This window comes from Sinohyriopsis cumingii, chromosome 3, assembly GCF_028554795.1.
Source record: "Sinohyriopsis cumingii isolate HCF-2022 chromosome 3, ASM2855479v2, whole genome shotgun sequence".
Taxonomy (NCBI): Eukaryota; Metazoa; Mollusca; class Bivalvia; order Unionida; family Unionidae; genus Sinohyriopsis; species Sinohyriopsis cumingii.
Window position 1 is genome coordinate 18,646,721 of NC_142963.1, and position 18,852 is coordinate 18,665,572.

General features: G+C 33.9%; 1 protein-coding gene across 3 annotated transcripts in view; it reads right to left on the reverse strand.

Moving 5' to 3' along the window:
* Positions 1–18,852, reverse strand: part of LOC149802501 (glutamate receptor ionotropic, NMDA 2B-like) — a 141,207-nt gene that overhangs the window by 11,858 nt on the left and 110,497 nt on the right. For all 3 annotated transcript variants that reach the window (XM_089951744.1, XM_089951743.1, XM_089951745.1), the window contains 5 exons: positions 16,637–16,778; positions 15,764–15,950; positions 9,957–10,082; positions 5,067–5,287; positions 4,169–4,329 (listed from right to left, as the gene is read on the reverse strand). In XM_089951744.1, coding sequence (XP_089807870.1) covers positions 4,169–4,329; positions 5,067–5,287; positions 9,957–10,082; positions 15,764–15,950; positions 16,637–16,778 — 837 coding nt within the window. The remainder of the gene's footprint in view (positions 1–4,168; positions 4,330–5,066; positions 5,288–9,956; positions 10,083–15,763; positions 15,951–16,636; positions 16,779–18,852) is intronic.

Genomic DNA, 18,852 nt, shown 5'->3' on the forward strand with positions numbered 1-18,852 from the left:
CTATAAGAAGTATTTGATTGATACATATAGATTATGCATCCGCTGTAAGGAGTATTTGATGAATACATACAGATTATGCATCTGCTATAAGGAGTATTTCATGAATACATAAAGATTATGTATCTACTATAAGGAGTATTTGATTGATACATATAGATTATGTATCTGCTATAAGAAGTATTTGATGAATAGATACAGATTATGTATCTGCTATTAGGAGTATTTGATTGATACATATAGATTATGTATCTGCTATAAGGAGTATTTGATGAATACATACAGATTATGTATCTGCTATAAGGAGTATTTGATTGATACGTATAGATTATGTATCTGCTATAAGAAGTATTTGATGAATAGATACAGATTATGTATCTACTATAAGGAGTATTTGATTGATACGTATAGATTATGTATCTGCTATAAGAAGTATTTGATGAATAGATACAGATTATGTATCTACTATAAGGAGTATTTGATTGATACATATAGATTATGTATCTGCTATAAGAAGTATTTGATGAATAGATACAGATTATGTATCTGCTATTAGGAGTATTTGATTGATACATATAGATTATGTATCTGCTATAAGGAGTATTTGATGAATACATACAGATTATGTATCTACTATAAGGAGTATTTGATTGATACATATAGATTATGTATCTGCTATAAGAAGTATTTGATGAATAGATACAGATTATGTATCTACTATAAGGAGTATTTGATTGATACGTATAGATTATGTATCTGCTATAAGAAGTATTTGATGAATAGATACAGATTATGTATCTGCTATTAGGAGTATTTGATTGATACATATAGATTATGTATCTGCTATAAGGAGTATTTGATGAATACATACAGATTATGTATCTACTATAAGGAGTATTTGATTGATACATATAGATTATGTATCTGCTATAAGAAGTATTTGATGAATAGATACAGATTATGTATCTACTATAAGGAGTATTTGATTGATACATATAGATTATGTATCTGCTATAAGAAGTATTTGATGAATAGATACAGATTATGTATCTGCTATTAGGAGTATTTGATTGATACATATAGATTATGTATCTGCTATAAGGAGTATTTGATGAATAGATACAGATTATGTATCTACTATAAGGAGTATTTGATTGATACATATAGATTATGTATCTGCTATAAGAAGTATTTGATGAATAGATACAGATTATGTATCTACTATAAGGAGTATTTGATTGATACATATAGATTATGTATCTGCTATAAGAAGTATTTGATGAATAGATACAGATTATGTATCTACTATAAGGAGTATTTGATTGATACGTATAGATTATGTATCTGCTATAAGGAGTATTTGATGAATAGATACAGATTATGTATCTGCTATTAGGAGTATTTGATTGATACATATAGATTATGTATCTGCTATAAGGAGTATTTGATGAATAGATACAGATTATGTATCTGCTATTAGGAGTATTTGATGAATACATACAGATTATGTATCTACTATAAGGAGTATTTGATGAATGCATACAGATTATGTATCTGCTATTATGAGTAATTTGATGAATACATACAGATTATGCATCTGCTATAAGGAGTATTTGATTGATACATATAGATTATGTATCTGCTATAAGAAGTATTTGATTGATACATATAGATTATGTATCTGCTATAAGAAGTATTTGATGAATAGATACAGATTATGTATCTACTATAAGGAGTATTTGATTGATACGTATAGATTATGTATCTGCTATAAGGAGTATTTGATGAATAGATACAGATTATGTATCTGCTATTAGGAGTATTTGATTGATACATATAGATTATGTATCTGCTATAAGGAGTATTTGATGAATAGATACAGATTATGTATCTGCTATTAGGAGTATTTGATGAATACATACAGATTATGTATCTACTATAAGGAGTATTTGATGAATGCATACAGATTATGTATCTGCTATTATGAGTAATTTGATGAATACATACAGATTATGCATCTACTATAAGGAGTATTTGATTGATACGTATAGATTATGTATCTGCTATAAGGAGTATTTGATGAATAGATACAGATTATGCATCTACTATAAGGAGTATTTGATTGATACATATAGATTATGTATCTGATATAAGGAGTATTTGATTGATACATATAGATTATGTATCTGATATAAGGAGTATTTGATGAATGCATACAGATTATGTATCTGCTATTATGAGTAATTTGATGAATACATACAGATTATGCATCTACTATAAGGAGTATTTGATTGATACGTATAGATTATGTATCTGCTATAAGGAGTATTTGATGAATAGATACAGATTATGTATCTACTATAAGGAGTATTTGATTGATACATATAGATTATGTATCTGATATAAGGAGTATTTGATGAATAGATACAGATTATGCATCTACTATAAGGAGTATTTGATTGATACATATAGATTATGTATCTGCTATAAGGAGTATTTGATGAATACATACAGATTATGCATCTACTATAAGGAGTATTTGATTGATACATATAGATTATGTATCTGATATAAGGAGTATTTTATGAATACATACAGATTATGCATCTACTATAAGGAGTATTTGATTGATACGTATAGATTATGTATCTGCTATAAGGAGTATTTGATGAATAGATACAGATTATGCATCTACTATAAGGAGTATTTGATTGATACATATAGATTATGTATCTGATATAAGGAGTATTTGATTGATACATATAGATTATGCATCTGATATAATGAGTATTTGATGAACACACACAGATTATGCATCTGCTATAAGGGGTATTCAATGAATGCGTACATATTATGCATATGTTGTAAGGGGTATTCAAATAATACATATAGATTATGCATCTGCTATAAGGAGTATTTAATGAATACATACATAATATGCATCTGATATAAGGTATATTAAATGAATATATACGGAGTACACATCTGCTATAAAGATTATTAAGTTAATACATACAGATTAAGCATCTGCTATAAGGAGTATTCAATGAATAAATACCGAGTATACATCTGATATAAGGCGTATTCAATTAATACATGCAGAGTATACATCTGCTATAAAGAGTATTAAGTGAATACATACATATTAAGCATCTGCTATATATTAGTATTCAATGAATTAATACAGAGTATATATCTGCTATAACGGATATTCAATAAATACATATATTTTATGTATCTGCTATAAGGAGTATTCAGTGAATACATATACAGCATACATCAGCTATTAGGTGTGTTCAATGAATACATACAGAGTATGAATCTGCCATAAATAGTATTAAAAAATACATACAGAGTATAAGTATGCTATAAGTAGTATTCAATGTGTGTGTGTGTGCGTGTGATTTGAATTTATAGTGATGTCTAGCTCTGGGGCATCATGCCACAGACACGTAGCATGATGTCTCACCCAGCCACATTATCTTGACACCAGGCCGATCAGTCCTAACACTAACCTTATAATGCTTAGCGCCTAGCGAGGCAGCTGTTAGTACCATTTTTTTAAAATATGTATTTGGTACGACTCGGCCGGAGATCGAACTCGCGACCTCCCGCATCCGAGGCTGACACTTTAACCACTAGGCCGCCGGAGCGGTCTGAGTATTCAATGAATACATAAAAAGTATACATCTGCTATAAGGTGTATTCAATGAATATTTACAGAGTATGCATCTGCTATATGGAGTATTCAATTAAATAAGTGCAAAGTGTGCATCTGCTTGTAGATGCTATGCGGAGAATTCATACAATATATACACAGAGTTCGTCTCCAAGTTTAGATTACGCCTCATATCTAGTGCCACAAGATCTTGAAAAAAATGATTGCAAGGACCAAACGTTACTAATTTTAAGAATATTTCTCAATCGTATTGTATATATGCAACATATGAAACACAATATGCATTAACTATAGGGTGATTATAGTCTATATTTAAAGAATCGGGGAGATAACAAGATTTGTACTTCATATTAAAGTCATTTCTAAACGTTTTTAAATTTTACTTGCATCTTTCTTCCATACTGTATACGGAAACACAGTAATAGGAAACTTATAGTTTTTGGTCTATGTCTTTTGCTTTTACAAGAAAAAGTGTGTGGTAGTGAAACATACTGTCTCTTTAATGCATTGATTCCCTCTTGCACTGTTGATTTATTATACTTCATCATGTATTTATGCATTCGCGGATAATTCTTCTTTAGGTTATCCTCAGTGCTGCCACCTGGGACTGTGGCAAACCGGAAATGCGGGGTCACCGCTGTCGGGTTCATTAACTGAAGAAAAAAAAAGAGAGAAAATGGTCGATATGCAGCCTCAATTGCGAAATTATAATTCCGAGGGGATTGTTTGCTAATGAGATACGAATACAGATTACCGTTTGTGTTAATTATATCTGCTAACATGCAAAAATTAAAAGGGAAAGGTTTATCCTTTTCTTCAGTATAAAGATGGGCGTCGTTGAGAAATGTGCTCCTAACCATTATATAAGTGCGGTTTAGACACTGGGAGCTTCCTGAGACAGTTAACACTTGAAGCTTTACACCTAATTTAGCATCTGGCAATGTTCATTAGATACAGCGTAAAGTTCATCCTCCTGATATTCAGTATATCACGAAATTGACCAAGAAGTGTTTTCTTAATTGACCTTGTAACCACGGTAATTACTTTCCAACTAAGTGACCAATCAAAATTCGTATATATACATCATATACTACTTAGTCCGTTTGTAGCGGCAGATTCCGAAATTCGTCTTTTCGATTGATCTGAACATAACATTTTGAAAATCAAACAGAGGGCATCGCTTGTGTTCTTTTTACATAAACTTCATATTGAGTTTGCTGGCAAAGGTACAATATCAATTCACCTGCATATTAGAGTGTCGTTTTACATGTGCAAACAATACGACCGACCGCTTAACATCTTGATAAAGTTATCTCAGTGTACTTCAAAAGGTTCCTAAAATGTTTTTTGAAAAAAAACATTAAAAAAGAAAGATATTTAAATGATTTACCCTCCAGTCCTGAATACCAGACAGTTTGTAATAGTCATCAATAGTAATCATGAAGGCAGCAAGATTGGCGGTGTAGCTGGCAAGGAATACCAGAGCAAAGAGAGCCCAAACATTGGCCAGGAACCTACTAGAGACTCCTCTGGGATTATCAACAGATACCGAGGCGCCAAACAGCATCGCCCATATTAGCCAGAAAGATCGAAATAAAGAAAATTTGTGTTCTGAAATAGAGAATATTGACCGTTCATAGTTAATGTCATAAATAATTATCATAGTAGTTATTGCTTATATTTGTCATCAACTACTATATTAAATAAATGTTAATTCAGGGTGAAAAATAAATATCTCTGTACTTGATCATTAGTACAATTGCAAACTGCACAGACCCAGACCTTCCGGCGCATTATGCGCCGGCAGATCTGGGTCTGTGCAGTTTGTTAGGAGTAATCAGTAGAACAAACAATATAGACCAAGCTGTGCATGAGCATTATGCTACGGCAGATCAGGATCTTTCTTGTTTGCAGTCTGTCTCGACTTTTATAAGCAAGTATGTACGGTATTTTTATCGGCTTCCATGCCATCGAAAGACGTAGTTTTCAAAATCTGTTTCCGATATGTTTACTATTAGTATCACCACCACTACTGTTACTGCTAATGGTACTGATACGACTACTGCTGCTGTTTTTACTACTACAATCTTCACTGCCGCCACCATTGCACTATTACAGCTACTACTCCTACTACTACTACTGCTGCTGTTACTGCTGCATTAATACCATTATTTAAACTACTTTTTATACATCTTATTCCATTACTATGACTAGTATGGATATGTATTCTTGCCCGATTCCGTACAAATGTATTTGTTCTGGTTGTGGTCGTAATCCTCCTTTACTTTCATGCAAAGAGTCTTAATATGACAAATAAGATAAAATGAATACATAGTTATGTAAAACCCTGAAATGTGACAACTATTTAAAAAAAAATAATTAATTTAAAAATATATAGTATTTAAAATAAAAAACTTCCAACTGGGAAACACACATCTTCGCTAGCCAAGAGTCGTTGATCCACTTTGCTCCACGTCGACCCTTTGTATATTAGGTTAACTGAAATTCTATCTACTACTCTGATACCTGTACAGATGGAGCTGAAAAGAAACTGATTTATTCAGATCATTTGTTACATTTACCTTGATTGATATATATGAACAACCATAGTGTTTACCACACTTTAAGCATTTTATACAAGTTTTAATTTCGAGGCAATACATTTGTTCATTGCGAATGTCGCCTTACTGAACATTAGCTAGTCACGTAACCATCCCTCCATGGGCAATTTAAATTGTTTGCTACGGGCAGTAACTCTTTTATTTATTTTATTCACACAGTCAGTACGAAACCTAGATGTCACTCTGAACAGTACTCTCACACTGCACTAACATGTCATGAACATATGCCAGGCTGCATATCTTGAGCTGAGACGCATCAGCTCCATTCGTAAATATCTTCAGTTGATGCCACTAAAACACTGTGTGTTCATTAGTACTTTCAAGACTGGACTATTTTAATTCAATTATGTCTGGTTCATCTCAATATCTACTCCAGAAACTTCAAAAAGTTCAAAACACAGCTGCTCGGATCATACTTAAAGTACTACGATCAGAGCACGCCTATCCGCTGCTCTATACCCTACATTGGCTATCCATTCGATCCAGAATCAAACACAAAATTTGTTCTCTGTGCTACGTTTCACTGACGGACTCCAGTCCAACATACCTATCCGACCTCACCCATGTGTACACACCAGCAAGATACTTAAGCTCCTCTTCTGACAATCGTATACTCATTATTCCCACTACGAAAACGAAGTCATATGGACAACGTTCTTTTGCATAGCAGAGCAGAGCAACGTAGAATGTTTTGCCCACTGAACTTGGACACAACACCGCAGTGATCCCATTCAAGAGTGCTCTTAAAACTCACTTATTTCGACTGCAATAACAAACTTAAAGACCTAATAATGTTCCCTACCTTAAATATTTTCAGCATTTTTTTATGTTTTTTTAATTTCATGGTGTTTGTTTTTTGTAATAATATCATTCTTTATGTTTTTTATGTTATAGATATTGTCTAATATTGTAAAGCGCTTAGAGCTTTTAAAGATTAGGCGCTTTACAAACTCTTCATTATTATTATTATTATTATTATTATTATTATTATTATCATCATCTCAGGCTCGGCTAAAGTAGGTATGTGAGAAAGTTTGCCAGTAGCTTCTCGTGGGTCGGTGGTTCTTTCTGGGGTTTTCCCCGGGTTCTTCCTCCACCATTAATACTGGCCGCCATATATAGCCTATCGTGTGCTGAAAAATGGAGTTAAACCCTAGAACAACAACAACAGCAACATTATTATCCGCAAAAGCATTTGATCAAAACCCTGTTTCGGCTACCTGTATATGCCATGGATTTATGTAAAACAAAGTGGATGGGCATCCCTTGACTAGCAAGGTGGGAAATAGTGGGGTGTATATATGTGACATTTTCCACAAATATTCTTTACTGGCAAGGACATGATGAGTTCTCAAAATAAAACGCTATATTCCTTTTTTAAGAAGAAAGGACATTTAAATCACAATAAAACGACATCAAAATGCTTCCCATAAACTTAACCATCATTGTGAGACTTGAATTATCCATTTCATGGTGGATGGTCATAAATTAAATATATTGATTAGAATATAAATTTTGGATCATTTGTTTTTTCTTCATGTTATTATTATACGTATGTCCTTTTAACATGCGGATAGGGTATATATTTGACATATATATTCTACATCTAATGTTTCCATGGATGCGATTATTTATGCATAAAAATTTACAAAGAGACAATGTTTCCTTGGGTGAGGGTAATTATGTACAATATATTAACAGATAGACAATATTTCCATGGGTGCGAGTATTTTTTATATATAATATATTAACTCTGCACCATCGCCGTTATGTAGGCTTCTCTGTTATCGGGTGATTAACAACCCACTTCTGGACATCATTACTACGCCAACTAACTCTGAGGACATGTCTATACTGAGGACATGTCTATATGTTAACAGTACGAATATATTTCCAAACACTTGGCCCCATTACTGTGTTTAATTTATATGACTTGCTGAGCTCAATCTAATATACGTCTTGATTATAATTTAAAATAAATAACATTCTTCGCAAACAACGTATTTTCATGTACTTTTGAAAGAGGGTAAACAGCTCATGCCATTTTGGGCACTTCAGTTGTAAAATCTTCAGTTTAGAAGGTACTTTGTTTTGCACGTTGTCAAGCTCTTTTCTTTTGGAGGTAAGTAAATCTTGCAAGTAGACGATTACCCCATTAATGGCTAAATAGAAGTTATTGGTTTTGAAAAACACCTGAACCTATGAAGTCAGATACCATATTAACAAAGAGACTACACTTTACAGAAAGACAACTTCATATCCCTGAACTGAAGTTAATATTTGAGAAAAAAAACACACCAGTCTGGCACTAATGAATAATTGATGCGAGATTATTGCAAAATGTGGGGAGGAGAAAAAGTGACCAATAAACATTAGAGAACTGTATTGATATTGGATGAAAAGAACAACAATTCAAAATGAAACATGCAATACGATCATTATACGAATCAACATTAACATATATATATCTGACTTCACAACATAATTCACATATATAGGTTTTCACAAAAAATCCACATATATATGATTTCACAATACCCATCATTCACCATGGCAATCAAGAAAAGCAAAGGATACTGTTAAATATAGGTTACACAAGTTTGCCCATCAGATGCGGATATTGGATAGGTTGATGCAATTGACTGACAAATATAGCATAGGTTGATGTAATTGATTGACAGATATTGGATGGGTTGATGTAATTGATTGACAAATATTGGATAGGTTGATGTAATTGATTGACAAATATTGGATAAATTCATGTAAATGATTGACAATTTTATCCATTCAATAGTTTGCAGTCTTAGTTAAAACTTATTTCGTTTAATACTTTATCATTATTTGAACATACTTTCAAAGAGGCAGATTTACAATAGTCGCATTCACTATTTCCACTTTTCAGACTATATTGACGCAATTTTATAGCGCACTGGCATGCTAGGTATACTTACGATCATTATATTCTGCTATGCATTTTTGATAGTATACTTATACACTGATTTATACTGGTGTATAGCTGCTATACTGGTATTTAGTTGCTATACTGGTATATACTTACTGTACAGTTGTATACTTATTATAATGGTATATACTTAGCATACTGTTATATATTTATATACTGGTATTCGTGTCATACCTATTATTTGGGGATATATAGTAGACTTCGGGTTCTGATAGTGTCACTGAAGTTGCAAATATTGTTCATATTTTCATCTTTTCACTTTCAACCTAAATTACTTCCCTGGATTGCATCAGCAATCCATGTCCTCCTTTTTATCCGATTAAGTGAATCTTTAATTTGAGATATGAATGTTGCAGCTATACTGAGAAAACTATGCATTTAGTAGATCTCTCTCTCTCTCACACACACATGCACACACACGCACGCACATATACACACACACGCACGCACACATGCACGCACACAGATACACACACATCTCCTCTACATCTCATCATTATATTCCCCTGTTAGTTTAAGGTATCACTCAGCATATGTATGTATATATTGAATATTCTACCCTATTCATTCAACCCTTGTCACCCACAGTATAACTGGACCAACAGTGTGTTAACGTTAAATACTCCTTCGTGTCTTGGTTTATAACTATTATAGATTTTCCTGCACTAATCTTCGCCCAAGATTTACCTCCAGTTACCTCGCAAAGGTGTTTTTCCATGATCCAGTCCACTGGGGCTAAGCCATTCAAATATGAAAATTGACGCTCCCGTGGCATGCACACTGAATACAAGAATGAGGCACCAAGACGGGTAGTCATAAGGTTCTGAAAGCCAAAGATACATACAGTCACACGATGTCAGACTTTGTTTCATGTCCGTAGAATTTGAATGGCGACATTTAGTTCATCATTTAATACATATTCCTAATATTTACTGCTCTTCCACCGCCTGATATTCTTAATACCGATATCAAATTGATGTCCAATCCAATTTTAGAACCATTGATCTTGACAAAATTAGAAGTGAACCACAAGATTGGATTGTTTCATGGTGTACTTCTTTTTGTGATTTTCTGCCTGGCTACATTAGTCGAAATTTATATCGTAAATTGAAAAGTAATGCAGTTTAGCAAGCAGTGTATATGTTTAGGTTCTGACCATGCTTTCATTATGACCTAATCACAGCGTTCGTCAAATCAAAAGACGTCATCTGATCTATTCGAGTAGGTGGCTAACTTGATTTTTACCCATTTTAGGCCATTTACCATAATAGTGAATAAATTCATTCTAGCTTCATCTTTTTAGCTTTACAATTATTCATTGCTAATGATTTTTCAAAATTCATTCTGAAAGGTTATATGAATAAGAAATTTGACAATTTGACAATTTTTAAAGGCATGATAAAAGGGCAAGACAGGAGTAAATCAGACGTTTTCAACGCCCGGAAACAGAAGTCAACTCTGTGTAGCCCGTATCTTAAAATTATATAGAGAGAAAATACAAAAATAAGCAAGGAGGCAACCATGAACACTTCATTATTTTCTCTCCGCACAACAGATTTACAAACTGGGTCTTAGTTAAGAAAATGCATATCACCCAATAAAAATTACGCATAGAAAAAGTAAAAAATTTGAAAAGTGCACAAAATGGGAATACATGCCATAAGACAAAAAGACAGCAAGATACCCGAAAATTAAGACAGCATTGATATATATTTTACAACTTTGAAAAATGTACAAGTATTAAAAAGAGTAGGCCGATGTTTTAAGTTCTATCCATATAAAATTTTCCTGTTACTGCATTCTTAATTTTTGAAATATACCCCAGAATAAACGACATCACCAAGCCATCTAAAAATATCACTGTTTCATTTTTAGCTGTGAAGTTTGAAAACAAGGCAATTGTTTGTTGTTGCTATTTGTTTTGGATTTAAATCTCATGGAGACTCTATAAGCTCTATAGTATTATAATTTCTCCTTAACAATAATACCAAATCAACAAATGTTAAGATGAAATACCCCGTCATCGTTATTATTTCGAAATATAATTTAGATGTATATAATGAATTAAAATTTTTAATCAATCTGAGTACGCGTTTAGTTTAAGAGCTTTTGAAGAAAACAATTATCAAATCTGGTTGAGGTAAATACAATTCATGTTGGGGGATTAACTATATAATACTTTAAGACTTTTGGACATGAACATATTTTCATTTTGGGGGGATAACTAAATAATAATGCAATACTTGTGAACAGTTCAATTTTTTGGTGTTTTGGTTTACTATATCATATTGTAACAATCCTATGGTATGTGCTATTTGTATTAAATCATCCGTTTTAAGTTTTGATATATTTAAGCAAATATTTGCTTGATTAATGGGAATAGGTTTTGAGAAGGTGTTTCTATAACGGAGTTTCAGTGGAACATATCAGATTTCTTAACATCTGGATTCCTTGAGATATCCTCACTTGTATGTGTTTAGCAATTAGAGATATAATAATTTTATTTTTTATGTTTGAAACCTGTCTTATAATACTTTGCACGAAACACCGATGTACGGTTTTGAACTGCGTACAAATAAACCATATCAACATAAAGCAAGAACAAGTGTGAAATTAGAATCTAGTGAACGTGTGGTCCGTGTGAAATTAAAATTTAGTGAATGTGTGGTACGTGTGAAATTAGAATATAGTGAATGTGTGGTCCGTGTGAAGTTAGAATCTAGTGAATGTGTGGTCCGTGTGAAGTTAGAATCTAGTGAATGTGTGGTCCGTAGTTTGATCAGATGATAGTTAATTCTGGCATTAGCTTGTTTTATAAAACCCATTACTGACAACATTTGTCATCTAATGGACCTTGAATCTATAGGAGAAACAAAGACCACAAGAAATTACCTTCGCAGTTTGTTCAACAATATTTTGGTTTTCTTTCACTCGATATTGATGTAAACTTATTAAATATCTGCTTTTAGTCAACAGGCATACTACATTAAATGACTGTATATATTGATATGCTTTAGATATATTTTAGTAATTAATTTGATATTGGTAATATCTGCATAATTTGTACAAGTTTTCTAGTCCTAACTTTGTTCAATCCAGAAGGTTAATTGCTGCATGCCTGTAATAGCACTAATGAGACGATTGGAACTATGTGCGTATATCTTCTAATTGATTGTGATAACCCCATCAACTCTTAAAACATCGCCTTGGTTGCATTACAGAATGAACAAAAACGGAAACTAAATATTTTAAAAGTCGAGCATCGTCTTGCACGGAATGCTCATGGTTACCTCCCGTACCCTTGCCCTTATTCACCGCCTGTGGGCTGTACCACTCCATCAGACAGATAGTGAGGGCAACAGTATTAATGCTCAACATCAGTATTAAAAGCCATGATGTTAAATCAAAAGGCTCTGAAAATGAATATTTCAATTAAGGCGATATATTTGTATTCACACACACACACACACACACACACCTTTATATATATATATATATATATATATATATATATATATATATATATATATATATATATATAGTTACGTATTTAGGCTCAATAAACAGTATTAAAGAAAGGGTGAAAACAACAAGCTTTGTAAAATTTAACAACGAATTTATTTCCTTGGAAAAGCAAGGTAAAAATGATGAAAAAAAAACTTACGGTTTTTAGAATCAAATCCAAACAAAATCCAAGAAACATCCAAGAATAAAAATTATTAGTCCTAGTAATATAATGTTCTAACGAATTTGAGTTTTTAAGTCCCGACGAAAATCCAAAATGGAAGGTTATGACTTATACTGTAGCCTGTATAGCCCTGAAGTGTCGACAGTTCTTTGTTGAACTACAGAAAATAATCCGGTGTTTGAATTCCGAATAAAATTTTAATAACTGTTCTTGTCCAAGAATTATGTATGACCACTAAAATATTAAAAGGAAAAGATTTAATCTTTTAGAATCCAAGTAATTCCATAAAATCAAATTTCAATTCAACTGGTCACAACAAAGCACCTTTCAGTAGTCGGAGGTAAAACTCCCAGACTCAGGTTATTTCTCTAAACATCGGTATAAAACCTGATTACTGCGCAAAACAGATGCCCGGATGAGGGTCAGCCCTCCTGTAAAACCAGAATTTAGAGAACATCTTAGGAGCTATTACATCTAAAGTCACTTAGTCCCAGTAACCCTCGATTTCACTATTATCAATCACACATTAGGATTAAAAAGAAGTTGTTTGCAAGAACTGTTACTAATTTTTAATCAAGGTCAGGAACTAGGTCAGCATTGGGTGTTCACGACTAAATGGTCAGGTCTAACTAATTTCTGGAAAAAATCAGATTCCAGTTAAAAATTAAAAAATAATAACAGATAATTAAATTAAATCAAATATATATATATATATATATATATATATATATATATATAACGCTATCGTGCAGTCTATATAATTTGTTTTTCGTAATCTACTTTGGTCCACGCCTAATCGTCACCTATCGTTTTGCCTGCACGCACCAGTCCATATTCCATCACGACGAAGAACACAACATCAAAGAATGATGCCACAAAGTCGGTGTTACATGCCCTCGAGCGTAGCAGACACACTCGCATAGCGACGTAGTAATTAATTCTCATTTATATATACAGTCATTCCTGAATTCTATGAAAGAAATCAGAGTCTATAGGATTAATTATATACAAGTACAAATATACACCAAACAGAACGGAAACTGCTATCCCTGGATTCTACAAGCGAATGCTTGATAATAGTAGGCAGAATGAATATTTAATACAAATAGTACTAAAATACAGGTTAAAAATTTTTGTACAATTAGGACTCCACGGAGAACGCAGGTCCGAGGGTAAACGGCAGGCATCGCTTTCCTGCAAGCACCAGTCCATATTCTCTCTCTCTCTCTCTCTCTCTCTCTCTCTCTCTCTCTCTCTCTATATATATATATATATATATATATATATATATATATATATATATATATATATATGTGTGTGTGTGTGTGTGTGTGTGTGTGTGTGTGTGTGTGTGTGTGTGTTTGCACAAGCATTTCTTTTATTTGCTGTGACTCTTGAACTGTTTGGTTTCACTTGATAGAAATCCCTAAAATTGATTTGGGAAACAATTTTAAATTTGACATGGTATGAAAAAATTTGAGTTTGTTTAAAATATTAAATTTAAAGCGCATTATGTAAAAACAAATTTGACTTTCAAAAGCAAACCTGTTTCTTCAATTAATATTTCACGGAATTTCTTCAGTGACATAGAAATTAAATTTTGAGGCTCACTGTCCTAATTTCTCACCGGACCCGCACAACCCTAAAACAATCGCTCCAATAATAATATCTGCTTTGTAAATGTTTCCGTCTTTAACACTTGAATGAATCCGACAAATTCCAAGCTAATTTATCTTTAGGAAAGTTAGGGTTTTTTTTAAAACAAATACTATATAATGCGTAGGAACAATTACCCCCATTTAAAAGTCATTACATACAATGTGCTTGACTTTCAAGATTGCTGAAGACCACTCCAGTGGCCTAAGTGGTTAGATCACCCGCTGCGAATACGGGAGGTCGCGGGTTGGTACCCTGGCTGACTCATAGTAAAGAGTTATAAAAATGGTACTGACAGCTATTTCGTTTGGCGCTCAGCTTTAAGAGGATAGCATTAGGACTGGTCGGCCTGATGTCAGGATAATATGACTGGGTGGGACATGATGCTATACCTATGCTAGACATCACTATAAACTGCCACACTGTAGACAACGGAGCGATATGACTGAAAAATGGTTGAAGCTAAGTTAATAATCCAAATCACACACACACACACACACACACACACACACGATTACTGGGGCCCCGTGTGGCTGAGTGGTCTAAAGCGCTCTTCGTTACGGATCACTGCCATCTCACCTCTGTCTGCGTGGGTTCGAGTCTATGATTCGGCCAATGTGGGTATGTGAGAAAGCTTGCCATTAGCTTCTCGTGGGTCGGTGGTTCTTCCCGGTGTTTTTCCTGGTTCTTCCTCCACCATTAATACTGACCGCCATGCATAGCCTATCGTGTGCAGAAAAATGGAGTTAAACCCCACAACAACAACAACAACAACAACGATTACTGACGGAAATACAGTTTACTTGGCTTCTACGTCACGTCGCGTGCATCAGATTGTATCGCCTACTCCTGAGGGAACTGCGAGTGGTATCTATCTAGTGAATTATAATGACCTTGGGAACTATATTTCATAAGACAATACTGTACTGCAGGAAGAAAGTTCCAAACAATATGACATCTGCAACTGGAAGAAGTATAATGACCGTTGCTAGGTACAGCATAAGTCAAAGAGAACTGTGTGCTTGCATACAATAAATCCCTGTGTTATATATATATATATATATATATATATATATATATATATATATATATATATATATATATATATATATATATATATATTTGCTGGAAGAGATGGTCTTCTAAGGTATTCCACCTACCTAAGAATGCGGTTGGAGAGATAGCACCCTTCCGAATGGATACAATGATGGTAATTCCAGTTTCCATGAATGGAACAGAAAAGTCTATCACGGAACTCCTTTGATGGTTAATTTTCAAGGATGTCATTACAAAATCCGACTTATGGTCCACCAGTTCACGGATCAAACCGTTCCATTCCCCCGTTATCTGGAATTAAGTAAGAGCATATGTGTAAACTGTTCCTTATGGAACAAATAGTTTTGGTTAAATAAACCTATCGTATTCACAAATATCTTGGAAAAATAAGAAACGTCCCCTGAAAACATCAGAATTATTGAATAGGGTTTCTTTCAACAACTATTTTGTTTATGGGACCCTAAGAAAACTATTTTCCAAAGGTATTGCTTAATAAATTAAGCTTTTGAAGCCGATATTACCGGATATACGAACTTTACAATTTTAACAAAAATAAATGGAAATTTTAAAAAATATACTTTGAACGATGCACGAGAATTTGGCTGGAATATTTGTTCTGGAAAACATGCCGATTGTAATGTCGTGTTAACAGGATGCTTTAGCCTCACCTTAGACACAAGGATATTTGTCCAGATAATTTTTATTGAACACTCATGGTCATTATAATTCTCACTGAATACCCATTATCATTGTTTACTGTGAGCATTCTTTTAAAGTTGAAACACTATAACGAATGCCAGAAACACTGTTTCATTAATTATAGGTAACTCTTTTCTGATTATTTAGGACAAAAGAGACAAAAAATAATCACGCGGTTTATAAAATGAGATTAACACACGATGTCAGCTTGGTTAGATGTGTCAAGTCATACTGTATTATTGGTTTATTCTCTAGCTACATCTATGGAAAGTGAATACCTCATCCTTGATTCCCCACTTCGTGTCGTTTATTTCATACATCAGAAAGTCAAAATCCATTGTTTCACTCAACATCGTAAGCAAGTCTATACAAAGTCCCGTGCAACAAACTTCGCCGTTATAACTGGCATTGAGTTTTTCACTGGAACAAATAAATATAAAGAACAATAAATGAACAGAGAAATAAATAAATAAATGTGATATTCATAAACAGATGATTGGTGCAAATTCAACATGACTTTATAAAACATTTTTTCACAAAAGTAACAAAATAAAACAATACATAAAAGGCGCAACTTGTAAAGATTAATACACGCCTGGGGTTGGGAGTGACAATACATTGGCTTGATATACGGCATCTTCACATCACCCATTTTACTCTGTGAACTCGAGTGTAGTAGTTAAAGAGTAGGCATTTAACCCACTACTTATTCTTTAAGGCACTTCCACCCGTCCACGACATTACCCTAAAATCATATTTAGCCCATAAGTGACTGTTAGATGTTTATCATTTTTAATTTGTCCGCACACGTCACGTAATCCAGTCATTGAATCTGCAGGGGAAAGTGTCTCGTACGAATGGAAGTGTCTCAAGAGCTCCAATGGGGGGGTGGGGGGTGGGGAACGACAGCCCTACATACTACTCTGTGATTGTAGAATCAAATCCCACGTAATGTATGTATTCAGGCAACGCTCACAATGACTGAATGTATGTACTGTGTCAGCTAAAGTGTTTCGCATTAATACTGCATAAAACAGGCTTGTATTACTGCCTGTAACTATACTATATAACCGTTACGCGAATGCGCTATTAAATCGTTCCACAATAACTTGGCCACGATGCACAGAGACATGTCCGACACGTAATCGCACATGGTGTTTAATCAACATCACAGCCACAGATACGAGAAATTATTGGCTAAGATTCATTGTAACAATCAAGGCCATGCGAATGAGCCGCGTACATAAAAACTGCACTCGAGTGCATGTGTGACACTTGCGAAATTATTTTGTCGTCAACGTCTCCGTTTTTTTGGACCTGTTAGCCACATTGACAATAGCTCAGATGTACATGTATATGCGCAATTAGGTTTATCCATCAGGGACACGATCATGTGGAAGAAATAATAAATCAGCATGATTATCTCTTTTGGTGTTTGTACATCGAACGAAGCTCGCGTAATCTTTCTTGGTACTTGTAAATAATTTTGCCACGGTGTTTATTTGGGCCACAAGCAACTGATAAGCCGTTGGTAAACATGCTTCTGTCGCTTTAGTTTTCTCTTCTGATGAAGCTTCTGCCATTAACGATTTGGATGTAAACAAAAACAATCTTGTTCTGTACGACGATTTGATTGCTTGAAAATCAAGTCAATCCAGCACAAATATTTTCACGAAGCCGGCACCAAAACACGGAAAGTATTTTTTTTTTTTTGACTCAGCGATGCGCCCATGTTCCAAACGTGACCCGTAACATGCTGATGATATTTCGTGGCATTGACACACATGACCTTGGAAATATTATTTGGACTCTGTGTGCCGCCGACAACAGGTGAAATGAATTTCGTCACATATTTGCGTGAATCACAAAGAACCCATATAGTTTTCTCACCATTGATTTGACCGGAACACTTGCAGTCCCGGAGATAAATATTTGGATGCGTCAATTTAACAATCAAGAAACAAACAATTATATAAAAATATCCAGATGTGACGTAATAGAACAGTATGAGAAGTGACGCAATAAAGCTGCTTAGCAATCCCTAGAAACAATTCAAAATGTGCTAGAAGGCCGCAAAAATCAAAGATATGATACAGTCGCGACAGACTGCACGAGAAGACCTGACAGCTGGGTTTGAAGAAGCATATGCGCTGCTGATTAAACACACCAAAAAAATAGTCGAACGTGCTGAGGATAGAAAAAGCCACAAAGGTGTCAGCGGAAAACGAGGAAAAAATTACGGGAACCGAATAAGCACGGGTCAAATTCGTAAAATAGCCAAACGCACCAAAGGAATTAAAAAAGCCACTACATCGCATTAGCCAGAGACAATTGAGGAAGTTAAAGTAGACGTTGGGGAAATTGGAAAAACCACTTGGAAACTTGAAACGTGTAAGTATGCACTTGACGTTACAGGAGCATTTGCTAGGTTAAAGTGTCACCAGAACACAAGTTTCAGATGCGAACACAGCCTCAATTGTAATGAACATATGCA